This window comes from Amborella trichopoda, chromosome 5, assembly GCF_054954075.1.
Source record: "Amborella trichopoda isolate Santa Cruz 75 chromosome 5, AtrichopodaSantaCruz75HAP2 v2.0, whole genome shotgun sequence".
Classification (NCBI taxonomy): domain Eukaryota; kingdom Viridiplantae; phylum Streptophyta; class Magnoliopsida; order Amborellales; family Amborellaceae; genus Amborella; species Amborella trichopoda.
This window is the reverse complement of record NC_142340.1, coordinates 12525928-12553521: the sequence shown is the minus strand read 5'-3', so window position 1 is coordinate 12553521 and position 27594 is coordinate 12525928. Positions and strand designations below refer to the sequence as shown.

General features: G+C 37.9%; 1 protein-coding gene across 4 annotated transcripts; it reads left to right on the top strand.

Moving 5' to 3' along the window:
• The first annotated feature begins 1462 nt into the window (after positions 1–1462).
• LOC18443594 (Calcium-binding EF hand family protein) lies at positions 1463–27028 on the top strand. Of its 4 annotated transcripts, XR_016056007.1 has the most exons (9): positions 1463–2145; positions 7047–7149; positions 7225–7285; positions 13992–14071; positions 22567–22740; positions 22834–22930; positions 26388–26517; positions 26596–26711; positions 26840–27028. XR_016056007.1 is itself a non-coding variant. In XM_020673185.2 (7 exons), exons 1-6 carry the CDS (start codon positions 1575–1577, stop codon positions 26505–26507), a joined length of 1131 nt encoding a protein of 376 aa, XP_020528844.1. In that variant the 5' UTR covers positions 1463–1574; the 3' UTR covers positions 26508–26517; positions 26596–26778. The 4 variants fall into 4 exon arrangements, 1 of the variants encoding a protein (XP_020528844.1); XR_016056006.1 differs by lacking the exon at positions 13992–14071; XR_002282518.2 differs by lacking the exon at positions 13992–14071 and having other exon boundaries at positions 7225–7290.
• Positions 27029–27594: the final 566 nt, after the last annotated feature.

Below are 27594 nucleotides of genomic sequence, written 5' to 3'. Positions count from 1 at the left end.
TTGGGGCGGTTATGGGCCGGGGTAGACCCTGACCTGACATGACCCATTCCCACCTACAATAATCACATATGCTCCATCCCTTTCCTCGCTCATCCGCGCATTATATGAGCCTCCTCCTTATCCAAAATCAACCAATTCCAAAAACAAAGGAAATGCTGGAGCCCATCCCAAATGAGAAGTTAGAAGTTCAAATTGGTGGTTGGTTTCAATGGCAAAACAAAGCTTTGGGCACATATGCTCACCCCTCCCCCTTCCCCTCTTTCCATTTTATTCTCTTTGCTTCACCTCTCTCTTCTCTCTCTCCTCTTTTCTCTCTCTCCTCGTCTCTCACTTTTGTATAGGGTGGCAAGGCCCCGATAGACTCGGGACCCGACCTGACCTTGGGTCCAAATATGGGTCGAATACATATACTCATAAGGCATATGTGTTTTTGGGCAGCGGTAGGTACTCATATCGTCACAATATCGGTAACATTTATAGTATTAAGAAAAGGAAGCTCATAGTCATAGGAAATATATGATAGTAAAAAGAGAAAATTATATAAAAGCCTCAAAAATATACTTTCTAGGCACTTTACCCCATCCTAATTTTTCTTGGCATATTTTTCTCAAAAATCAAGCTTTATAATAAATACTCCCAATGCAAAACGTTCATTTTATTTGCAAAAATACCATTACAAATCATAAATGAAAATGCAAGACCGTGGTTGTATATTGCTGAACCCAATCACTATGTCGGATCAGAACTGTACACTATCGGGCCGCCTATTACAGACACAATTTTCAATTTTGCCGGACCGTAGCTCACAAATGCCGGACTGCTCATTAATCCAAAAACAAATGCTGGATTGCCTCTTCCAAACTCCGGACTGCCATGATGAAGTGCCGGACCGCCATGGTCAATGTGAGAAGTAAGGAAACTCCGGACTGCCATGATGAAGTACCGGACCGCCATGGTCAATGTATGAAGTAAGGGAGGGAAATTTTAGTATATATATATATATATATATATATATATATATATATATATATATATATATATATATGTTTTTTTTTGTTGATATGGAGGTATTGGCTAGGAAATATGGTTTTGGGAAAAAAAAGCGCTGAAAAAAATTATGTTGGGGTAAATTTTTTAGAAAGTCTACTTTGGTTTTATACAATTTTTCCCAGTAAAAAAAGAAAAAAAAAAAAAAAAGTTCATAGTAATACGGTGGTAAACCCTGGATCCGACAGGTTCAGATATAGTTTTAAACTTTGGACCTAAATACTATTCGGGTAAGGGTCCGGGTCCAGGTCCCGTTGCCACCCCTACTTCTGTTCATTCTATGTGATGTAAGAGCACGTGCCCGTCATTATGCCTCTGCTCACCAAAGGATTACTGGGTCCATTATTGCGGCAAATTAGAGTCTTGCAGATCTCCATTTTCGTTGAAAACTAAACAAAAGTACTGCTCCTCAGTTGAACATCAAACCACCCGCCATTGACAATCCAGAGAGAGAGAATTTAACAGCAAAGACCAGAAGAAAAGCCTTAAGAGAGAGAGAAGAGAGAGAGAGAGAGAGAGAGGTAGCCATGAAGTCAGTGATAATCTACATATCCGTTGCTCTCTTCCTCCTCTTCTTGATCCATTACGGCCCCAACAAGTCCCAGACCTCGCGAAGCCTCCATCGTCGTGTGGGCCCGGCCCGCCTCAAGCTTCGCTCCAAATTCTCCTTCTCTTCCAGAGATAGGAAGCATGATCCGGTGGCATTCGACCCCTTCGTTGCAGAGATCGAGAGGCATCGGGAAGACAGGGAGTGGGAAAAGAAACTCATTGAGCAAAATTACCATGAATTGAATCATTCGAGTGCCCCGGGCGAAGAATCACAACCGGAGTGGGAGGATTTCATGAATGCAGAGGACTATTTGAACGATGAGGAGAGGTTCAATGTGACGAGTCGATTGGTCCTTTTGTTTCCAAGGATTGATATAGCACCAGCTGATGGGTTTTTGAGCACAGAGGAGTTGACGCAGTGGAATTTACAACAGTCTTTCAGGGAGGTGATGCATAGAACAGAGAGGGATATGGAGCTCCATGACAAGAACAGAGATGGATTTGTTTCGTTCGCTGAGTATGACCCACCCAGTTGGGCTCGTCACGCCGGTGAGTGGTTTCTCGGCAGTTTTCCTATGTCCCATAAAGGCGAATTTGGTTTGTTAATTTCGATACATAGGAGCTCTAGTTTAGATTCATGTATTTGGGGGTTGGTTATTTTCTTCCACAGGATCATTTTACGATAAATTCATTGCTTTCAGCAGGTTTTTGTGCAGTTTTCTTGTATCTACCGTTATGGTGGATTCGCAATTTTGTCGCAGTTATAGCCTTATTTACTAAGAGAGATTTCGTTTTTATTTGTTAATTCTCATTTTTCATGAGCTTGGTTTATTGCGGCAGCTTCTTTTTGTTGCCTATTTTAGATTTTTAAAACTTCAGATGCAGCTAAACCTTTAAAGAAATTTATGTACTGGGGAGATGATTAGTTCTGTTGGATTTTCTTATTTTTGTAGTTATTGATTTGTCTTATAAATTATAAAGACAATTTGCCAAAGCTGCTCATGTATTCTGGATCGGACAGTTCCTTTGCTACTCTCTCTATCATGTTTGGTGAAGGCATTTTTATGATTTAGAAGAAATCACTTCAATTTTTTTAGGAAAAGCTACTTCCATGTATACATGGACCTTAATTCATTTTCAGGAGGGTGCCTTCTTTATGTTATACACATTTTAAACTCAGAACCGTGCTTGGGGACTAGGACTGGTCCCGTGTGAGTCATAATGAGTCAATTTGGATGAATCATTTAAAGCCTCATCTATGTCTCTATGAACTTTTAGGCAAAACTGTAAGACTTGGCCAAATTTTGTAAGACTCTTGAGACTCGCAGCAGTTGCTGAGTTGAGTTGACTCACGAGTTGCGAATCAACACTGAGAGTTTTGACACACTGATATAACAAGTTATCTTTTGATATAAATATCACACAAATATTGAATTAGCTTGATTATAAGGGAAATTTACATGGATAGTTTTCATAAATTAAGCATGCGAAGGACTTTCTTGTTAAATTTTTGTTAGGGAGCTTGTGCTCCACATTTTTGATGAGGGTTTCACACTTTCATCTAACAGATTTTTAAACTAAGTCTGGACTTCTATCGCAGCACCATTTCTTGGTCAGAAAACTGCTGCTTTTGGACCATGAACACTTTTTTAGGGAGTTTTAGCAGGCCAACATGGTAATCCTTGTCAGTTTCTATAATTTTGTGCTATTTTTTTTTTTTTCTGATAATGTTAACTTTGTATTGCTATAATTTGTGCTATTACTTATTATGTATATCTAATATATCCCCTTTCCATGCCTCTTGCTTTGGCTTCGGGTTAGACATTATGATTTAGGTGAGGGAGATCAAGGGTTCAAACAATTGAAGCTGTTCTAAAAGCTAAGAATTTTATATGCCTTTTTAAATACCACCATAATATGGTTAGTAGCATACTCATGTAGTTTATGCCTAGAATGTTAGATGAAGGAATAATGGGTTGGGTTTTTAGAGAGGGAGAGTGTGAGGGAGAGAAGAGCTTAAAAAGTTGGGTTTTTAGAGAAAGGGAGACTAAGGGAAGGGAAGAAATCGTAGGAGAAACAAAAAAAAAATGTCGTAAGAAGAAAAAAAGGTCCTTAGATTTTGTCTAAAAAAGGAGGGCGAAAACAGTTCATGTACCCCTCTTCAAAAGATAGGAGAGCTGAAGTCATAAATTTTCACGAACTCCAAAATCTGAAAAGGAATATCTCATAAATTTTATTGATGTAAATCTGTTGGTTATGGATTTGCATTGCTAGTCATAATTTTCATCATGAGGAACGACTCTCATTTGCAAGCATGTTGTCTCTTGGGTTCCTAACTATGGAAGCTCAAAGGGTGATTGAGACTGTTGACAGAGTAGTGCCTGATGGGCCTTAGTGGATCTCTTCAAGGATTCTGACTAAGGATATGCAGCGGAGGCCATCAAACTGAAGTCTGTTGAAGAGAGAATAGGATTGACCTAACTTGCTGAGGAGACTTGGGGAGATGGGGTAGAAGGCATTTTTGATGAAGTGAAGGCAAAGGAAAGCCCTTCCTGAAAGAGGCTTGGTTGGAAAATGTAGTGCGTCATGAATGCTCTAAGCACTATTGGATGCATTGAATTGAAGATTGATATATATTTTTCATCTGAAAGTTGACATTCTTATTCATAATGATAAGGGAGATAAAATCACAATAGTAGAAATAAAAAAAAGAAAAATGAACTGGGAGATGCTAAGGTGGCATCTGAAGTCTACAACAGGTTATTAGAAAAGCATATAATAATTTTTGGAGACTTCATATCTTTTATTTGCAAATTCAGCTGCTGCCTTGTTGATGCTTTGAGGCACATGACAAAAGAGAATCAATATATTATCTCTTTTGTCAATTACATCATCAATTATATCGCCAAATGCCATAGGAACGACACTTCATTTCTAGCCTATTGTATCACAATTAAAGAAATCTCCCTCCAGTATGAAGTGTGGAGTATGGTTAGGAACCAATCATGACTAGAGGCAATCCTAACCCCTTGAAAGGGCTTTTTAATTCTGCCGTAGTAGAGTCACTTTCCCTATGGGGCCCTAAAAGGACATCAACATTTTTGCTGAGCCGTCCCTAGCTAGTCTTCCCATAGGTACCAGGAATGGCTACGAAGGTGGTCGCACTAGCTCTGGAAGCTCGATCTTGCGCTCCAGGACAAGGGATCTCAATTCTAGATGTTTTTTGAGTTTAGGGATCTTGATTCTTGGAATTGAGGATCTAGATCACTGTTTAATAGCATCTAGAATCGAGCCTCCACCGCTGTGGAATTGAGTTTCAGTTACATTGGTACCGATGATTATCATTACATTTCGAGTTTTATTTACAATGGGAGCATGGATCACCAACTTATTTGAGTTGTTGTGTCTGGATCACAAACATTTTTGTTAGCCCCTAGAGCTTCCTTCATGCCTGAGGACTAAAATTTGCGTCCTCATATTGGGTTTTCAGTTTCACTTCTCACTTATGAAACACACTTCAATCATAACAAAAAAAATTCAAAATATTCTAAAAATGGATTCTTTGTATTTAATGATACTTTGGTTTTTGAATTCAGAAAAAACATTAATCGTATCGTTCAACAGACTTTGTTCCTGAGCTAGAGTACCTTGGTTAAGTACTCTTGGGAAGCATCGATTATAAGCTGGACTGAACTCGATCCCATATACTTTATCATTTGATCCTAAACAAATTTGGATTGGCTCCCATCATATTGGTGTCAAGATCCCTTTGACTCATTGTGGATGGATCTCAATCCCTATTCCACGCATCTGCGTGCATCTCTCAATCTCGTGGTCTCGATCATGATCCGGTGTCTGACTACGCTCCCGATCCTGGTCACTATGAGTCTTCCATTCTCTCTCTATCCAGGGGTTTCCCCTTGAGCGCCCATTGGAATTTGATATTTATCTATCTAATTGGTGTTCTTTGTCATTTGGATGCTGGCCTTAGGGAGGATGATCTCAAGAGAGCAACCTCCCATTATACAAACTTCAGTCATATTGTCTCCCTTGAACTATGGGGATACCAAAGTCCGAAATAGAACAATTCTCTGGATCTTTTTGGACAGAGTCTCTCTGGATCTAATCTCACCCCAGAAAATCTAGTTATTCCTTTTCAACCTTGCACCCCACATGGTCCCCACATTGGAAATCGATAGTTGCATTTGCATGGCCAGGGCTTGCAATGGCTGTGTTGCTGTGCAGATGTCCAAGCCTACATGTGGCAGTTGGGAATTAGGTCTCAATGATTTATTTTTTATTTCTTATTTTTTTTATTTTAGTGGAGTAAACTCAGCTATAATTTTAAGGCCTTCTGTTAATAGTCATATGGCAGCAATTTTGTGTAATCTATGTAATCTATATAGCAGGTGGAGCTCCTTGTTCCTGGGATGCACTGCATTTATTATTTCTTCTGAAAGAAATAAGGTTGAGTTAATTGGCTTAATGACTGTTATACCACTATAGGAACAAAAGGACCTTGTCCTTGATTGGCTTTCAACACCCATGCATTCCTTCGAATTGAGCTTACACTTTGTGCTTGATTGGTAAAACCCAGTTGGTTGATGGAGTATATGCCTGGGATGAGCAGGTCAAACCAAAATTGGGTTTGTTCATTCCTTTTTTGAGAAGGATGGTTTTACTTTATAACCCCGAGTTTGGATGGACATATGTTTCTGTTGACATGTTGGTGGTGCATCTAAAGTTGCCAATTTTTGGGTTGGATGAGAACTCGTATTTTCTGTTTTCGTTGCTAAGAGATGGTGTTCTATGGTGGATGAACGCCTACTTGGGCAATGAAATGGCACCCATGTTCTATTTCACACATAAATGCATGGTCACCCAAGACAGCACTGAGCCAGAGTTTGATGCAGCATCCTCCATTTTCTTTGAAATCAGCCCATTCAATCCACCAGGTTGCCAGGTAGGCCCCTATCCGTAAAATTCACTGAGTCCAAACTTGGGCTTGCAAACTTAGGTTGGCTGTAATCACCTATACCTCCCTTGAATTTCTGCTTTAGTTTTTGTTTGTTTTGTGCTTTTCAGTTGGGTTGGAGGAACTATGATTGTTCCTTGGCAAATACTAATGCATATGCCTTAGACTCATCAAGAATGCCACTTGGTAAGTGCGACTGTGGTCTAATTACTTTATTCACAGCCCTCACTTCTTCACCTCCTAGAATGCTCATTGCTAACCTTTATATTCATCACTAAAAGATTCTTGAACTAGAGTGTTTGTTTAGCTTTTATTTTTACCTATCCGTAATCATCCATGTTTTCCATTATATTTTGTTTTTGTTCATTTAGTTTATCATAATGCTGTTTCCATTATGAGAATGGGACACCATAGTAAATGAAGAAGACTCCTAGGGTTCCACTTACTGACTAAGATTTCCTTATTGCTCGAGCAGATAATAATTCTTATGGTTATGAAATTGGATGGTGGAAGGAAGATCATTTTAACTCTTCTGATGAGGATGGAGATGGCCTTCTGAATCGAACAGAATTCAACAAGTAAGCTTTATATCAAGATCCTTCTGATACTTTGGTGTTGTTTTTCTTACTGATTTTTTCCCCATCAATCCACAGCTTTCTGCACCCAGCTGATAGCAACAATCCGAAGCTGCTGAGGTGGTTGTGCAAAGAGGAAGTAAGGTGGAATACATTGCTGAGATTTTGTATTGTTTGCCTTGTAATTTCTGAACTTTTTTATAGTTTACAACTTAATGTCTATTTAAGCCATTTGTTTTCCTATTTGTTGTTCTCGACTTCTTTCAACTTTCTTGGATGCCTCTGTATCTCATTGGTTTTTTTTTCTTTTTTTGTTGTCGGTTCCTTCTGTTCTGGATGTTGTGGTACAAGTGGTACAAGTGTTGCCATTGCACTTTAACTACCACCCTTCATCATAGATGATTGCATGTATCAAATTACCTTCACCATTTGACTATACAAAAGGGGAACGTAAAACAATCCTATATTTAGGCCTCTAATTACTGGCATCATCACTGTCCAATGAAATAACAAACTGTAATATCTTTAAGGACTTCGGTAAAATTGAAACAATACATAGACTATGATGAATGGCGATGGACGGAGAGTGGGATGCACCAGATCCACCACTGTCTACCATTTCATTGGATATTGATGATCCTGTTTAGCTATGTTTTTTCGAACTCTGTTGGATTATCATATACATTCCCCGTGCATTAGGCACTACATTGGGAGCTGAAAACTTGTTTTCTGGTTCAGAAACTTGTAGCTTTGGGTAAATAGAGAATATTTCATGATGGACTTCATTAGTTATTGAGGCCCATATTTAAATCTGTTGTCATAAAACATTAGATAACGGGAAAAAATGTGATACACTTATATCTCTCAATATTTAATTTTTGAAGCATTCAGACATAAGCATGGTACTTGAATTTACTGGAGGATTGACAAAGCTGTTGCAGAAAAAAATTGGGCCAATGACATAGTCACATATTTTTAGATCTGAAAATCGAAACACAAAACTATTTAAATATGTGTTGATGACTCATGGTTTCCTGCTGTGTAACTTTGAGGCTGCTGTCCTATTAATATATAGGGCCCATCCCCGTCTACTATGTTTGAAATGTCAAAGAACAAAATGACTTGTGCTTTTCCTATACTATACTTTTGTTTTGTTATGGCTAATGTGAAAATTAAAACATAATATGAATTTCTTGGGAAACATGAAAGAATTCTGGAATTATTATTTATTTATTTAATTTTTATAAATTTGTAATGGAATTCTTGAAGTGATATGCAGTTGTCTTCACACATAAACAATATGTTCTTTAGTTGTAAGAACCTCAAGAACCACCTGAAACTTAAAGGATCTTATTCAATGATTTCTTTTGCCCTCATGGTTGATGATATTCTATTCTGGAACCCGTGATGTCAAGTGCTTCTCTATTTTGGGACCTTTGATGTCAAGTGCTTCTCCCTAACTGTTAGGGGATGGGAGCTATTAGACATGAACACTTTGCTATACCTATGCCATCAAATTCATCTGTACTATGGGTTTCCTTTATGAGTGGCGTAAAGGCGCACTTGATTGGAGTTAATTTTTCAATTCTTCCAAGGTTTTCCTAATAACACCGGCGCTTCTCCAATTTCCCAGGAAAATCTGCGGCCCGTTTGGTAGGTTTTGCTTAAAGAGCTTTACCATTAAGGGCTCGATAAGAAAGGGCTCAAAGAATAAAACAAGTTTTCTTCTCTCGTGATTCAATAAAAGTATTTGGATCAGCAAAGAAAAAGTCAAAAACCTGCATGGTTCTCCAGACAACGCTGTCCCTATGAGAATGCCCTAAAACCTGCTGTTTTTGGATGATTGTGTTGGTGTTTGTGGCCTATAAAGGCCAAGAGAGCTTGTAAAAAAATAATATTTATAGTGAATTACGTGATTTAGTGGGAGTGTGTGTGTTGATTGACAAGGGTCAGGCAGTTTATGACACTAGTTACGTCCAAAACCCTTACCCCTGGGTATCTGTCACTATCGAGAAGGGTTCGTAGTGGGTCATCCCTTGTTGAAGTTGGAGAGATGCCTAAGAATGATGTTTGTAGGCCAGGAGAATTATATGATCTCATGTGTGTAGTTGTAGGCCTGTAAGAGCAAGGGCCAAAGCCTCAAGAAACTTTCGCTTGGCATGTACACATGACAACCGCATTATCGGCAAGCAGCCCTATAGAGAGGCGCTTGTGCATGTGCATAGAGAGAGTCCCCTTTGCACTGTAGTGATAAGTATTGGACTTGCTCTTAAAAGGGAAACTGAATCCACATTCCGAGATCATAGTTTCATAGTTTATTGGGCCAACTTTGATAAGCCAAACATGAGCCCCTGCATGAGACTGTGGGTCATGGGTCTATGTTGGGTTGTTTGGAGAAGACAGTTATAGATCATGGTTACTGGGTTGGGTGGGGTGCCCTTATAGTCACTTATTTTGACCCATTGGTATCAGTTCACTTCTAGATCTTCTATTTTTGGTATTAGAGATGTTTATGTGAATATTTAGATTTTTTTTTTTAGAATTATTAAAATTCTGTTGTAAAATCTTTGAAAAAGGCATTTTCAAAATTTTCAGACTAGGGAAGGGCACATGTGGGGCCCTTGGATCCAGCCCCACATGTGTGCCACCCTCACATGGGTGGGATGTGTGGCCTATGGACCCCACTTGAGGTCCATAAGGGTGGTGCGCCCCACTTATTTTTAAGTGATAGTTTTTTTTTTTTTATTAAATTTACTTACGTCAAAATAATCTTTTAAAAGAAAAGATTATGTCCTAGCTTTGTGGGAGTTTGTTTTGACTTAATAAAAGTTATCTTTGACTTCCTACAAATTTTGAAACAGGAAATAGGAAGTTCTCGATTGGATATAATCCAATTTAAATTAGAAGTTAGACTTTGGTGAAATTATAAAGGGATAAAGTTCTTAATAATCATCCCAAAATCATGATGGCTGATTTGTAGGATGGATGATTCCTAAGTTCCTATTAGTTAAACTATGTTATTGGATAGACAATACCTAATGAAGGAATTCTAATCCAAATAGGAGAAGAAATTCTTTCTATTTAAACACCATTGAACCCCTCTCTCCCAACACACATATTTTTCTCTCCTCTGTGCACCAAATCTTTCTCCTTCTCTCATTAAAATTTAATTTTCTCTCTCCTTCCTTCCAAAAAGGGTCATCATCATTATCATCATCAAACCTTTTTCCCAACTAATTGGGATCCGCTACACGAATCTTGGTCCGCCATTCTGCTTTCTTAAAGGCCAAAGCCTCAATGATACCATAAGTTCGCATATTTTCTCACAATTTTCAACCATGTCCTTTTGGGCTACACTTTGCCCTTTTTGAGCCTTCCACTTGAATTAACTTGCACCTTCTAACAGATGCTATACTAGGTCTGCACCACACATTTCCAGCCCACCTAAGATCTTATCGTCTATTGGTGCCACACCTAAATACTATTGAATGTATTCATTTCGAATTCTATTCCTTCTTGTCTTGCCACTCAGCCATCTCAACAATCTCATCTTAGTTACATTCATTCTATGGGTATATAATTTTTTTAACACGCAACATTCCGCCTCATAAAGTAAAGTTGGTCACACAGTTGTCCTAGATTACTTATCCTTTAGCTTCATTGCTATACAACGATCATATAAAACTCTTGTTGTACATATCTACTTTACCCACCTAGCTCTAATTCTATGTACATCTTACTCAATCTTTCCATTTTATTAGATTATTGACCCAAGATATTAAAAGTGCACTTTTTTTGGTATTTCTTGGCCGTTAATCTTAATTACGTACTCGTCTTTACTCCTATTATTACTCAACTTGCATGCCATATACTTTGTCTTTGTTCGACTAAATTTAAAACTTTAAGATTCTAGAGCATCCCCCGAAAGTTCTAACTTTGTGTTGATGCCGTTTCGAGTCTTATCGATCAAAACTATGTCATCCTCGAACAACATGTATCACAGTATCTCATCTTGTAGGTGCTTAGCTAAGTTGTCGATAACTAAGATAGAGGCACGAGCTCAATGCTAATCCTTGATATAAACTTATTGTCATTTAAAACTCACTCATCTCTCCACTAATTATTCGAACGGTAGTTAACACTCCCTTGTATATATCTCTCACTAAGTCAATGTAGTGTCTTGAGACTCCCTTCTTTTCCAACATCCACCAAATCATAACTTTCTCTAGATCAGTTAAAACCATATAGCGTTCTTGCCACCCAATTTAATAAGAAAAGGGTGGCACATTGAAACCATAATTACGGTTTTGTTGTTTGGACAAGAAAAAGGGGTACGGCCAGCAATAGGAGGATTCTATGCCTTCAAGATCAGCCTTAATTTGTTCCTAATACCCTATTTAGGTTTTCATGCTTTCTAAAACACTAGAGTATGAGATATTGCCTGTGAAAGCTTCCCACCTCTGAAATTCCAGCAAGATCAAAAGGGACAAAGTGCGTCATTGGTCAGGGAATTGGGTGTTGGGTGTATTAAGTCCTGTAGGGTAGATCCTAGACATGAACAATTTCTAGTCTTGTGGGGAATCAATAAGTGAAGTTCGTTTAGTCATCGAAAGTGCCCATCTCAAAGATGCTCCATTAGTATGTTTTAGGGCTAAACATCAACAATTTCTATGGATATACGATGACTCATTCCTCGAGGGTTTCTCAATTTCAGTGCACAATTATTGTATTTTGATCAATGCTGTAACCCACAGGTCGCAAGATTGTGTTTAAAATGTCCGAGTTAAAGAAGGTTGTGAGGAAAATTTTATCTTAGCGCATTTTAAAACTCGAGGATGAGTTTTCTCCAACGAGGGGAGAGTGATGCAGATCAAGATCAGATGGATTCAATGTTTTTTATTTTTCTCAAATTTTTGGGGCCATAATTATTTCTTTATTTTTTATGGGTATATTTTTTTATCTTTATTTTTATTAGGGTTAATTTGTTAGAGATAGAATTAGTCTAGGATTCTTTAGGTTAATTTGATAAAGTTCATATTTTTTTAACTGAGCCCATTTTATTTGAAATAAGAATTTTTTTTTTAAAAGAGTTGAATTCATGCTTATAGAGTTGAGTCCATGCTTAAAGAGTTGAAGGAGTTGAATTTTTTAAATAAAATTTATCTTTATGGAAAGGATAAGTTTGCAGGTTCCTTTTATCGGGGGGGTTGTTGGTGATGTGGGTAGGAGTTGCATTAGGTGGGAATAAGAAATAGTCTTTTGGTAGTTATCTTCGTTTGCTAGTTATCTTTAGGTTTGTGAAAGCAAATTCCTTTAAAAGGAGCACGTGAATTGTAATGGAGGAGGATTTATTTTGGTCAATAAAAAAACATTGATCTTTGGAGAGAGAGAGAGAGAGAGAGAGAGAGAGAGAGAGAGAGTTGCCCTTTGTGGGTATTTTCTGTCTTCCTCTTGTGCTTGTGCGCATGTAGCGGAGGACTCGGATCCACACGTTCGTTTGCTCTCTTCTTACTCATTTCTTCTTGATTTTTATTTCTCTCTAAAACGCGGCTTTTGTTGCCGGGTGTTAGTTGCCGGTGAATTTCCAGCTGCGTCACATCCTCTTTTACGATTGCCAATAGTTCCTCCTCAAAAGGTTAGAAGCCATCCTAAATAATCATTCCTCAAAAGTAGGCATCTATCTAATCATTCTATATTAGGGTTTGTGGCCTTCAAATGCTTGTAGACTTGCTTCTTTGAATAAAGCTATATTTTGGGTTCCCCAGTGTGTATTCTAATGCCTTATGTTTATGGATTACTCTCAAATTGAGTAGGAGTGCTTTACTTTGCTACCTAGAACGGAGCATATGTGGGGAGCTGGGCTATATTTGAGACATGTGAGTTCTATTTTGCCTAGGTGTGCAACTAGGCCTTTGACTAGATGTGTGGCTGTTCATAGTTTGTCCATGATGTGCGTCATCAAAGAGTGTCGCTGAGGTTGGCATAGCCAGGGTGGTATTGTTTGTGGTCAGGAGAAGAAAGACGCTTCTCTAGTGTAGGATGCATAGGAGCTTGTGTAGCCAAGTGTCTGAAAACCTTGGCAATGAAATACTACACAACATGCATGCTGCTACTTGCCTCGGATTTGTGTGATCTTGAAGACTTTTGTTGGGTTTGTGTGGCCATTAACATATGCATATGCCTGAGAGACTCATTATACAAGGAGGAAACTGAGTATTCCCATACAAATATTCTTGGTCTGTGCTCTAGACCCTACACTTGTCATTGGAGAGTACACCTGGGCATAGTTACTGGGATCAGGAGCCTTGGTGGCTCCCAGATCGGAAGCTGGATAATGGGATTGAGGGAGGCTTGAAGATCTGTCGAGGAGGGAACGAGATCCTTACATCATGACGGAAAGGGGGAGTTCCCTAACATTAAGGGAGCACGATCTAATTTACTCAGGAGCGAACGATAAAGATATGGGATCACGACCCGTCAAGCTTAGGATAGAGGCTCCTAAAGTTCATTTAACTATGGTATTCTAGTTCGGGAACAAATTCCATTGAACAATATGATTTAACTTTTTCTGAATTCTAAAACCAAAATATCACATGACAAAGTGAAACTGAAAATCCAATATGAGGATGTAAATCTCAAGTCCTTGGGCACGAACGGAGCCTAGTGTCCTTGACCCTCTCTCTCTTTCTCTCTTCAAGTGTTGAAGATCTCTCTCTCTCTCTCTCTCATAAATTGGGGACTTCTGTGAACTAATCTCATTGTCTTTAAATTCGTCAGTGGGAACATTGTGATCCATCTCTCTCACACACTGACAAAAATAAACTCTCTTACCTTCGCTTCTGTAGGTGAACTGAATTCGGTGAAATGACCAAAAGCAGGAATAGAGAGGAAGCATGAGACCATCATGTCCTTCAATACGATGAAGGTACCTTTTTCAACTATCAAATTCATACAATACATATCCTTTGTGTGGTATAATACACACCTTGAATTCGTATAATCCACATCTTGTGCGTGGTGTATATGAATCTGAAAATGTACAGGTGAACCTTTCTCCCAAAGTAGAACATACTTGATTTGAAGTTGTTGAAACTCACTTTCAGTTACTCATAGAAACATGATTTTGAAAATAGGGATCTGGATCACATTGACCTAGGATCTAGATCCTCAATGTCGCAGATTGAGATCCCTAAATCAAAGAAACGCCTGGAATCCAGATCCCATGTCTCGGAGGCAGGATCGAGCTTCCGGAGCAGGAGCTACCACCTCCTCGGAAGATTGCGATAACTATGCTCTTGTGCTATATGACTGTCTAGACTGTGGCACATCTATGCCTCGGCTAAGCTTGATATGTCAATCATGAGCCCCTTGAAGGGAGACTTGTCGTTGGGCCTTTTGCCTGGTAAAGGATTTAGTTCCAATGGCACAACTTCCCAAGTTTTTATGGATTTAGTTAACATATTTCTTTTGAAGGGCAATTTGGTTAGTTATAAAAGGTGAGGAGGATGGAGATGGCCTATGATTTTGTTCGACCCAAATGGATTATACACTAACGAAGGGGGCACACAATAGATACAGTAGATCGCTTGGGCCCCACTTATTTTGGGGTGCAGCATGGCATATCAACATGGCCCATGGGAGAAAATGGGAGAGTTTGGAATGTGTGTGCAGCCTGGGTTGTGCTTCTAGAAGAAATCTAGTCCAAGGTAGGTTAAAAGGTGGTTAGATAAAGATTATTTTTGTTGCAAAATATCTTTGGAGAGTTTGTAGTCGGATTATATTTGAGTTTTATGAAATTAATCATTACAGTCTAGATATGGTTTGGAGGATTTTGGAACTAGGATTCCTCCTTGGGATAATGGTGCGAGGCCACCCTTAATTTGTGATGGCTGGGCAAGGACAGACGACTGTGAACAGCCCTCTCACACCAGTATTATCCCAATATAATAGAAGACCAATTCACTTGTTTTCTTCTCTACCCTTATAGGCCTTTGTAAAAGGGAAACCCACCCCTTATATTTCCATCTCCTAATGCAAGAGAGATATACGTTAGGGAGAAAGATGGCTTAGAGAGAGTGAGGGTGTGCCTAGAAAACAAGTGAATTATGGGGAAAATATCTTTATACCCCCCATTTTTAAGTTTTATATCTCAATAGACCCAAGGTTTCAAAACATCTCTTGGGTCATAAAAATTCTAAGTTTTATATCTTTTAACCCCCGAAGCTAACTTTATCCCCTTTAAACCTATTTTTTTGCCCCAAACAAATATAAAAAAGATATATCCTTTCCAAACACTATCTTTTCTCTCTCTTCACGTGATTTTCCCCTAAATCTCTCTCTCTACCTATTTTCCCACTCTCTCTCTCCCCCATTAGAGAGACAAAGAGGGTGAATGTTAGAGAGAGAAATTTGGGGGGAATATATCACGTAAAGAGAGGAGGGGTTTAAAATGAGCATGTCTTTTTTATATTTGTTAGGGCTAAAAAATTAGTTGAAAGTGGGTAAAGTTAGTCTGGGGGTTAGGAGGAATACTTTGAATCTTTGAGTCTATTGAGATATGAAAACCAAAAATAGGGGTTACGTGGATATTTTCCCTAAAATATACAAGGTGGCTGCATCCTAATATAAATATATAAGCATATACAGATCCAATACTTGATGCAGTTAGGTATTGTTTGGATATCCCAAATAGTTGGCATGGAATTGGTTGTTAATGAACGAAAAATGGTTTTTCTCTGGTAGTGATATATTTAGAGTTTAGGGTAGGATCATGTTAAGGTGCTGGTTACGGTTTGTAGAAGTGCTAGTTTTTGGTTTAGCTAGAAGGCAGGATGCTAGGGAACAGGTTTCTAAAAGGATTTGGAGAAAGTTGATCAGAAATGGGATTATTTGGTGATCTGACAGGTGTTATGGATGGGTTAATGGAGGGATGGTAGTGTGGGATTATGGGCTGTAGGGAGAGAGAAGGGCCTGAGGGATTGGGGCACAGGTTGATGGAGATTGAGAAATTGATGGGGGTATGCAAGAAAGGTGTATAAGTAAGGAAGCTATCCAGTCAAATATTAAGGTTTTGTGGCATCTCACCATAAAGAAAGATAGTGGAATCTCTTCTCTAAAGATGAACTCTCCTTGCAAGATGGCCTCTTGATGCAGGAAAATAGAGAAAAGAGGCAAAAAACAGTTCAATAACCATTAAAACAGGCCATATTTAAGTCAATCTGGCATTCCTTGCACAAAAAAGTGACCCCAAAACCCTGCAGAGGGCTTGTTGTTACTATTCACAGCCTGTTTTACTGTTCACATCCAAAAAGTGTTAGAAACCCCAGCACTCGGGCCCTTTAATTATATTATAATAACAAACGACCAAAACTATCCCGACTTAAGTTAAAACATTATAAAAATACCCCATAAGTCCCTTCTTATAAAATAAAATTCAAAATGCTAGTTTTACCCCTAATAAAACAAGTAACTTCATAAAAATTCTTAACATCTCCTAAAATCTTAAAAAATATAAAAAATCCTAGAATCCCTGAAAAAACTTAAAAACCCCTAAAAAATATCCTTAGAAAATTCCAAAAATACATCTTTAAATTTTGATAAGAGAAGTTTAAAAATAAGACGCATCTTGTCTTGCATCATTCTCCTTTGGTTGGAGAAAACTTGTCCTCGAGTTTTAAAATAAGCTAAGGTGAATTTTGCATTAGTCCTGCAACCTCCTTCAACCTGAATACTGAAAACATGATCTTGGGACTTGTGGGTTATCAGACTAATCAAAACACAATAGTTGTGTACTGAAACTGAGCCTTTGCAATCAGTTGATATATCTATAAACACTTTTGAGAAACTTTCAAGGAAAGGGTCATTATATGTCGATGAAATAATCCTGATATATACACCCGGTTCAATCGCATTAACTAGCTAAAATTGCATAATGTAGCTGTTAAACCCTATTGAAATTACTTTAGTTCAGCCCTAGAACTAACCAAAGGAGCATCTTCGTGATGATCATCTCCAAGCCTTTGTTCAGTAACCAAATCAACAATTTCGTCTTCCAAAACTTCATTATCTTCATCTTGACCATTGTCACCTTCCTTTTTTTCACTTGGTTCTTGATTAAAAATTGGATCACTACCTTCTTCAACTGAACACTCATCGATGACCCAATCAACACCTTGCTGATTTTGGAATCAAATTGATTAGAAATTCTCCGGGTTTAACCAATCTGCCTCGTGACGTCGTCTATTATTCAGGTTGTAATCATTCTAGACTGAATCACCAATGCCTCCCCATTATCACTACAGGTCCTTCCAGGTCCTGTTTATCAACCGGTTCATCGTAGATGGGATCACCTTCAAAAGAATGCTTATTGTCCTCATCATAAAACTCTTCAAAAAGGTTAATGAACTTTCGGTTTGGACACTGGGATGAGACAATGCCCGATCCTGAACACTTGTAACACTTGATGTTGCTACCGGCACCCCTTTCGGGTTGCCAAACTCCTGAAACAACCCCTTTTGGTCTAGGGCACCTTGCTGGGTAGGTCATTCCAGCAATGTGAGATATCGAACCAGCACCTGTCATGCTACCTTCTATCAAAATCGCCCACGGGCTATTGGGCAATTTCCCCATCAGTCGCACCCGCACCCCACCTATTTGAGGGTCGTTTCTGCTGAGTTTCATCCCTCTTTGCAAGGTTATTGACCTCGTTCGGGGTTCAACATTGCTGCAAAGCTACCATATCTTGAATTGATTGGCGCAGTTTATTTACATACCTGATAATGGCCTGCTCCTCCCACTCGATCACATCACTACGGGCAGTCATAAGGTAAAACTCATCTATGTATTCATTGTCCTATCTCCTTGACGCAACACATGCATCTTTTGATATAAAGACTGTAAATAATTTTCAGGTAAGCAGTTTTCCTTTAATTTCATTTTCATCTCCTCTCAAGTGTTAATTTTGGGCTTTCCCATTCTCTCTCCTTTTGCTCTCAGCTGTTCTCACCATACCGAAGCACTTTTCTTCAATTTAATGAAAATAATTTTAACCTTTTTGTTCTCTGGCGCATCTTAGAATCTCTAGAAGAACTTAAAACCCCTAAAAAATAACCATAGAAAGTTCCAAAAATGTATCTTTAGAATTTATTAAGAAAAATTCAAAAGTATGACACATCTTGTCTTGCATCACCTCTCACCACCAATCCAAAGAAGCAAGTTTTATTCCAAATAACTTAGTCTAGCCATAGGTCAGCCTTGTACATGTATGTGTAGAGCTTTGGGGTGCCTATCCAATGGCATGGTATGTGCTAACAACCCTAGACATGCCTTAGAATCCAACTTTCATATATTGGGAAACTAGTTAATCGTTACAGTTAAGAAACCAAGCAAAATGGAAATAATTATGCTAGTAAAATCTATGTCGTCACTCTAGAAAATAAAAGAAACCTTATTCCAACTTAATCGGAAATCGAAGAAACAAAATGGAAAGAATTCCTAACATGTCACTGTACTTTTGATCATGATTTGCGGTCCGAAGCATTGACATTTGGGAAAAGTATAAGAGTAATAGTCATGGATCTCTGAGAGATCTTTAGATTAGCTTTGGACCACCCAAAACTGATATCTAGGGAGAAAGTTTGTGTGCGTGGAAGCTGGCTGCATCATAGCTCACCATCAAGAGGCCATATTCTGTTGCTTCTGTTTTCTCGTATTGTCTAGCTTGTTTGAACTATTGCTCTTCACTTTTGATGTACGAGAACTCGAAGAAACATAGAAAAATCAGCAAGAAACACCTTGACACAACCAAATTTGGAGAAACCCTAAAGCTTTCTCCTACCTAGGGCTCAAGCCTTAGGCTTTTTTTATAAGACAAAGTATTTCTTTTCTTAAAGAGGAATACATGAATGACTCTCCAGCCCATCCATACCTTTATTTATATTGAAAAATTATTGTTTTGGACAATATTTGTTCATACAATTAACTTTTGACCAAAAGGTCCTAAGTTAAGTATAACTTGAAACTAAACTCCCTAATTTTAATTGAAATATATAAAAACTCCTTAACTGGTTTAGCAGTGAAATAAATTTTTTTATTTCTAAAAACCCTAAAATTCCTAAAAACTAGAAATCCGAAAACTAAAGTCAAAATATACATCTTTTAAAATTGAATAGAAATTAAAAATAAACATAATTTTTCTCTCCATCATTCTCCCGTTCTTTGAAAAAACTCGTCCTCGAGTATGGAATTGTGCCAAGATGAGTTCAACATCAAAAACACCTTCAACCTTCTTTTTCTTTGTTGACTCAAATGTTATTTGTGGTAAAGTTAATTCCTTAAGAAACGTATCTTGATATGTATATTGAGGAATTAGGACCACAATTTGCAGATTCTGAATCGACCATACTTTCACTGTACTACTCCGATTCCATTACCCTAAATTTTTTGAATGCTCTATACCCTCAATATTAATGAGATATTCAAAGACCATGATTTGGATCAGTCCTCCTATTGCCTTCTCTCTATATTCTTCACCATCTTCCAAAATATCTTCACCATCATCTTGATCCTTATCATAGATAGGATTTCTTACGAAATCTTGTTGTTCATCTGAGTATATATCAAAGACTGGTGGTGTGTCCTAGTCTACAACTTGGTGGTTTTCCATACAATCTGTGTCAAAATAAAAAATCTCATCCTTCAAATCGAAAACCCTAGAATGATGCTCCCACATCTAGGTCTTCTGTCACTATCCTCATCAGTCGACTCTACATGGGGAGCGCAAAAATGAGAAGGCTTGTACTCGAGATCCTATTGGGCTAAAACATCACCGTCTTATCAATTATTAAGGCTTGCGAATTGCTGCGCCAGCTGCTGTACTTGCCTTTCAAGTTCCCCAATTCTGTTATCTGTGCGATCATGGAGTGGATTTATGAAAACCCCTTTCTAAGACCCTTTCTCCTTGCCATATGTTTGCCAAAATCACAAACCCTAGGCAAATAATCAACAAAAATTGCTGAAATTAGCAAGATCTAGGTTGTTTTGACAAAACTTTGGCCAAAATCAGCAAACCCTAGAGCCCATTTTAACTTCCCATCTCTGTTGTTGACCTAGGGTACCAAAAAAAATTGGTGCTATAGTAAATCCGTATGTGCTACAGTAACTTTTGTGTTTCTACAGTAATTTCTGCACTTGCTACAGTAATTTCCTGTATATTGTCGGCTCTGATACCACTTGATGTAGGAGAACTCGAAGAAACACAGAAAAATTAGCAAGAAGCACCTTGACACAAGCAATTTTGGGGAAATCCTAAGGCTTTGTTTCTTGCTTATTTTACTATTCCCTCAAACTTCCGGGCATCAAATTGGTATCAGAGCCCGTGATTTACACGGAAGTTACTGTAGCAAGTACGAAAGTTACTATAGCACGTATGAAGTTATTGTAGCACCATTTTTTTTTTTGTGCCCTAAGTCAACAACAAAGAGGGGAAGTTGTAGTGGGGTTAAGGGTTTGCCGATTTTGGCCAAAGTTTTACCAAAATAACCTAAATCTTGCTGATTTTCAGCAATTTTTGTTGATTATTTGCCTAGGGTTTGTGATTTTGGCGAACCCATGGTGGTGAGAAGGGGTCGTAGAAGGGAGGTTTCCTTGATCCACTACATGATCTCATAGATGATAGAATTGACGAACTTAAAAGGCAAGTACAACAGTTGGCGCAACAGTTTGCGGCCTCAATAATGGGCAAGACGGTGATTTTTTAGCCCAAGAGGATTTCGACTACAAGCCTTTTCACTCTTACAATCCGTGTGGGGAGTAGAGTGATGAGGATAGTGACAAAAGACCTAGGTGTGGAAAACATCGCTCTAGGGTGTCCGATTTGAAGGATGGAAATTTTTATTACGACACAGATTGCATGGAAAGTCAATAAATTGTAGATTGGGATTCACCGCATTCACCACCAATATTTGATATATACTTAGATGAACAACAAGATCTTTTAGGAGATCCGATCTATGATAAGGATCACGATGATGGTGAAGATATTTTGGAAGAGGTTGAAATTGTTGGTTTAATCGCTGATCTCAAAGATGCACTCGTGGTGTGTTCTAAAGCTGAGCCTGGGGAAATTCAGTAGGGTTACATGGCTGAAGTGATGCAAATTTAACAAGTTAAAGTGATTAAGAATATTCTATCGATATATAATAACTCTTTCCTCGAGGGTTTCTCAGTTCCATTGCATAATCATTTTGTGTTGATCAGTGTAGTAATCCACAAGTCCCAGGATCATGTTTGCAATATTCGAGTTGAAGAATGTTGCCGAATAAATGTCAATTTCATCTTAGTACACTTCAAAACTCGAGGACGAGTTTTCTCCAACCAAGGGAGAATGAGGGACAAATTGTTCTTCTCCTTTATTTTTATTCAACTTTAAAGGGTATATATTATGCTTTTAGGGCTTATTTATAGGGTTCTAGTTTTTTAGAGATTCTAGGGTTTTTTTTTTTTTGTTTATTTCGTGGGATCTATTCACAAGTACTATTCATTAGTACTATTCACGGCTACTATTTACAGGGGTAAATTTGTCATTATAAAATTTAAGTTTAAGTTAGTATATTAGTCATTTTAATCATTGTATGGACATGTAATGTCCTTGAACATTGAATTATAATATATAAGGTGTGTGAGGCCTTGAGAGGGTCAATTTCACATGATTTTTAGAAATTGAACAAGAGAAATGCATAGGCTTTTGGAATCCTAGCTTGGGTTGTTTCTTCAATTTGTGCTTGTGTTTGGCTTATTCCTTGCTATTTTATTCTTTCCTTCAATTTTCCTTACATCACTTTTGTTCAGAAATTCTTATTGCCATTGGAGCGGCTCAAAATTTATTTATTTTTTTGTGTTTGATTACCTAGTAAATGCTGGTGGTCTTAGCTAATTTTTCCATGAGTTGATGGATGTTACCAGCAATTCTACACTCCTGTGAGAGCATTTGCTCAATTTATTCCTGTTGGTAAAACCCAATCTAGAGTATCTTCCCCCAAAATTTGGGGATGTAAACCTAAACAACCTAGTAATCAACCTCGACCAAAAAAAAGAAGTTTACGTGCGTGGGAGAAATAAATTCTAAGATTGAATAGAGACCGTCCAATTTTTGGATGGTCATATCTAAGAACTCAAATTTTTTTTTTCTTGAAAATAATCATCTGGCAATTCCTAGATGGATCCAAAATTTTGAATCGAAAAAATCTTGCGAAGTAACTCTTTGGCTTGAGGGAGTAAGTATACAATATGCTCCCGTGGAGCATAGTATATGTGCTTATGTCTAAGATTTAGATGAATTTTGGCTTCCCTGGCCTCCATAAAATTTTGTAGAATTTTATTGCTGTTCCACTTAGAATTATGCTTTTGTATTGTTTTTAACAGGGAACGAGATATTGACAAAGATGGGAAGCTTAACTTTCAAGAATTTTTTCATGGGCTATTTGATTTGATAAGGAGTTATGATGAAATTGATTCCAATTACACACATGAGTCTGACCCTTTAAAAGAGACACCTGCAAAGAAGTTATTTGATGAACTTGACAAAGATAAGGATGGGTAATTTGCATATCAGTATTCCTTTCTTTTTGGAAGAATTTGTTTTTTGCGGCTAAGATTATCTGTTGATTGAGCATGCAATGTATTGGTCAGGTTTTTGTCCTATGAGGAATTGCTTCCTGTAATAGCTAAACTCCATCCTGGCGAGCAATACTATGCAAAACAGCAGGCAGACTACATCAAGATGCAGGTACTGTGGACTCGATGATAATCTTTATTTTGATTGGACTCTCTTCTTAAAGGATGTGCACATGTACGTATTACGAGCATTATATATGATTTGATGAGCTATACTGAAGGAAACATATTTATTAATAATTGGTTTTGAATTTTTCGTTACTTACCCATATTGTTCCTACTTATTATTAAAAAGGGCATGTGATAGAAATGTTGTTTCCTAACTTGTTCATAATTTTTTCACTGTTATAAGTTTTTCATCGAATTTCTCTCTCTATAGTTCGCCAAGAAAGAGATGTGAAGAATAGAAAGTATTTTGTTCTACACAATCTAGCCATATTTGATATGCACATTGTTTTACCTTGTGCCAAAAGTGCCTTTGAGGCACCAATGTTTCTTCAGATGCGGAGTCATTGGAGTATGTCCTTCCCCTGGTTGAATTCAATTGTGCTGATGAATGCATAATTTTATTGTGGAGCCTCCTTGTCTCTTCATATTAATAGAGCGACTGACATCTTCCATCCATTTGGTAAGAGATTTGTGTGAGATGCCTTCTTGGCAACAGTCACGATACTATAGTGTGAATACTTCCTGGTGTAAAAAACTGCACTAAAAATATGGACATTGGAATTAGAACCAGAGGATTAGATGTACATCTCAGTTGAATTGCCTGTAGGCAAACTTGTGGATAATACTCCAAAACGTTTCTTAAAATTGAAGGTACATAGATCTTATGTTGTCTTTGTTGACACTTGAAATCTATGGTGGTACTCCTGATCATCATCATCAATCCGAGCCTTATCCCAACTATTTGCGGTTGGCTGATTCATGATAGAGATGTAGTAAACGTTTTATACTGGCTGCCAACCTAATACAACCCTCTATTCTCATTCGGGCTTGGGACTGGCCATGGCAGATTTTGGTGGTTCTCTTGATAAGTTGATGAATTCTTTATTAGACAAATCACTAGTCTGAAGAGATCAATGACGGACCTAATTTTAAATGCATAGGAGCCCAAAACTAGAGCCTCTTCATATTTGCTTAACTATCAATCACCAAGTTTACTTCTCTATAGAATGTGTTTTATATCCACGACCCACAAACTACCATTAATCCCTAATTGATTGATCCTTCCTTCTCATGCCACACCAATGGTATCCAGTGATTCATACCACACCAATGGTATGCAAGAGAAGATCCTAGGTTATATTCCACTAGTTTGCATATCAAGGGGTAATAATGCAATTGATTCATAGCTTTAATGAGCATTTCAGCCATCTGGAGCTATAGGGAATAAAATGTTGCATGATTTGTTTGCCATATCTCTGTCCTGAATGGCTATATTCACTAAAGACTGGATACTTTAGATTTGATGGAATTGAATGGCTCGGATATTATCAGCATGTGTTGGGAAAAGCTGGAAAATTCCGATTCTCTGAGCAAACACATAGATGGATCACTTTAGTGCATGCAGATATTATGGCATGACATTTAGCATCAATTGTAGATTTAAAAAATGTTGGACTAGTTTTTGCACTTCCAAGAAATTGAGGACTGATCTAGGAGCACATAGTCGCTAGTAGTAAATTGTTGGTTGAGACATTCAACTCAATCAGCATTTGCATATGCAGTATGTTGTAATGAATAAGATCAAAGAGTAGTGTAAGGGTATCAAATAATCTGATTCGCAATTGTCAGTGGAGGCAGCTTTCTGTAGGAGCTAATTTACTGGTCATGTGTGGATCATGAGCTATGTCCGGTCTGGTCATAGTGAGATAGGCATGGTTCCCATGAAGCTGCTCATATAAAGTAGGGTCCACAATGAATCTCCATCACCCTTGGAGTATTTGATGTTCAATTTTAGTGGGGAATCCATTCCTTTGATTGTCAAGATGTTGAAGGTCGACACGATCGTGCTGACAGTTAAATTAACTAAACAAATACAAATGTGTAGTTTTTCATACTTCAATTCCTACGACTGGGTCGTCTGACCTAGATCTGACATATTTAGATGTGCCTGTAATATATTTTCCAACTCACAAGTTCTCTTTTCATGATTTCTCTGAGGGCATTCTCCACATAAACGAGTGATTGCAGACTGATTTGATTCGAATTAAAGGAGAGTTACGAGTGCTACTTTGGGGATATTCTGATTGAATGGGAACTTGGCTGAAGTTTCAAATCTTGCTCGTGGAACTTGCCTGACCTCTTTGGATCGATAAATCCTTCCAATGTTTGCAAATCAAATGGGGATTAGAGGAATAGGAAACATACACTTCTCCTTTTGATCACCATGGGATAAGGCTTTCCTCAGTTTCATTTGAAAATGTTAGATGCTAGAGCCAGGATTGACATAAGAGACTCATTTTTGCCTATAGTATGAATGCTTTTTCCATTTTATATATACTTGGGCAACCAAGAATTGCTTATACTTGTCAATAAATCCATCAAGCTCCATTGTATAACTCTCGCAGGGAGGAAGTAGAACTAACTAATTCTATATATGCTTAGATTGAAACTAATGCAAGAAATACACGTGTCAGACATGGTTTGGCTTGTCAGAATATCTGATGCCAACATATACGTTGACAATCATGTCTACACTTTGGACAAGGATGTACACTTGACACTTTAGGCACACCTGTTGACACTATGCAAAGTTGGCTCTAGGGTTTTGTCTTTAAGCAGGTTAGCAAGGATTCATATCTTGGATGTTATCTTGAACCTCTGAACTACCCAACTTTTTAAACCAAGAGCCCCGAAACACATTTGGCCTTGAGAGTTATGGGCTAGTGTACTTGTACAGTCAAACAGTTAATTCGAGTTCTCTTTGACAAATAGATTTGAAAATTCCAGCTGTAAAACTGACTCTTCTTCGCCATACCAATAGAATCACCATCATCATCAACTATTATGTGGTAAAATTTCATCTGAATAGAATTTAAGGTCATATTATATTACCAATTTGACGTATAGAACAATGGTGTGAGGATAAAAGTGGAAGGGGTTGGGGTTGGGGTGGGGAGTTGGTGGTTTGGTGGAGCTGAGTGAGTTGATGTTGATTTCTCAATCTAGACGCATATGTGATAAAGCTATTTGAGGGATTCAAGTGGTAGCTAAATCTAGTCATTTTTGCCATTCTTCCATTGCCTTGAGAACATCAAAGTCTAGCAATCCCAGATAAATGCAAGCTGTTGGCAGTAATGGTGTACTAAGGTTTAGCACTACATGTTCAATGTGCATTTGTGGTTGGGTGGGACTCATAACTTGTTAGTATACTGCAAATTGTTCCACAATAAAATTTATTTTTGCACCTTTAGCCTAATGTTGTAATTACTGTTGAATGTCTTTCCGGACGGAGTATATATTAACAATATGTGGCAGTTTGGAATTGGACTGGTATTTGTATTTTGATCCAACTATTGCACTATATTTGATTGGATTATTGAGAATATTTCCAATATTTGCAGGCGGATTCAAATAAAGATGGACGATTAAGCTTGCAAGAGATGATAGAAAACCCATATGTATTTTATAGTGCTATTTTCAGTGATGAAGATGATTATGAGTATCATGATGAGTTCCGCTAAATTGTTCAAGGTGAGTGTGAAATAAGATATCTTGTTTGGTCTAACTGAATTCCCCTTGTTTCTTACAAAACAAATCCATCTATTGCAGGTCTTAGTTTGTCTCCAATTGGTCTTGTAAAAAAAAGAGAGCAGTCACGTTCGTCCTTTTCCCTACAATTTCTTTTTAACCATGTTGAGCTTTGTGTTATCTGATCACCTTCAAGTGTAAGTTTACACAGATCTTTGATCTCAGCTTTTACGACATAGAGAAAACATGAAAAATCTCTTCCCCTGCGACTCTCTGCCATTTTCTCCATGCTGAGCTAGATTATATGTTACAATTTTGTGGACAGGTCTCAATACTAATTTCTTCACGGCCATCATAACTGCTTCTGTATTTGAATTTCAACGTCCAGGCTTATCTGGCTGGTTAAGTTCTTTGATTTATGATGTTGCAGCAGGAGGGATAGTATACTTTCATTCCATACATTTGTACTATATTAGAGCATCAGGAGTTCTATAATTATAAAATTTTTGTTCAATTTGTTGCTCGGTTTTTCAGTGGAGTTGGTTGATGGCGATGTTATCTACCATGCTACTGTATATCTAGGCCATTTATATGATTGGTCTTTTTGGATCATAATGGAATTTGGTGAAGCTCCTGAGGCATCCTTTGGAGTTTGATGTTAGCTCAAATATAGCTACCCTATTCAAATGGGTACATCTGCTTCTGTTCTTTTGAACGGAAAAACCACCCATGCCCAAAAGAATTATTGCAATAGTCAAATGGAATATTTTGCGTTCGCATTTTTTGAGTATGTTAACATAATTCACGCCATGAAGTTTAGCCCTGCATCACATGCACACCTCATGCATGCATACACATTGCCAGCCTATCTATGTTTAGTGATAGCATCCAAGGGAAATTTATCAAAATACCCATAAGAGATGAACTACTTAACATTCTACTTGTATCTTTTGATTTAATTTCGAAACACTTATCAAAAGTCACATGATCATATGTTGGAATTAGTGTTTTAAAACCTGGATTGGTGGGGCCGATCGTTCATCCCTAGATCCATATCGGATCATTGAATTAGTGATCTGG

Bases quoted from the DNA above. Each gene is read 5' to 3' on its own strand.
- LOC18443594 (XM_020673185.2), top strand. From the start codon at position 1,575: ATGAAGTCAGTGATAATCTACATATCCGTTGCTCTCTTCCTCCTCTTC. The intron at 2,146-7,046 runs GTGAGTGGTTTC...TTGCTCGAGCAG, and splicing joins CAGTTGGGCTCGTCACGCCG to ATAATAATTCTTATGGTTAT. The intron at 22,931-26,387 runs GTACTGTGGACT...CAATATTTGCAG, and splicing joins CAGACTACATCAAGATGCAG to GCGGATTCAAATAAAGATGG.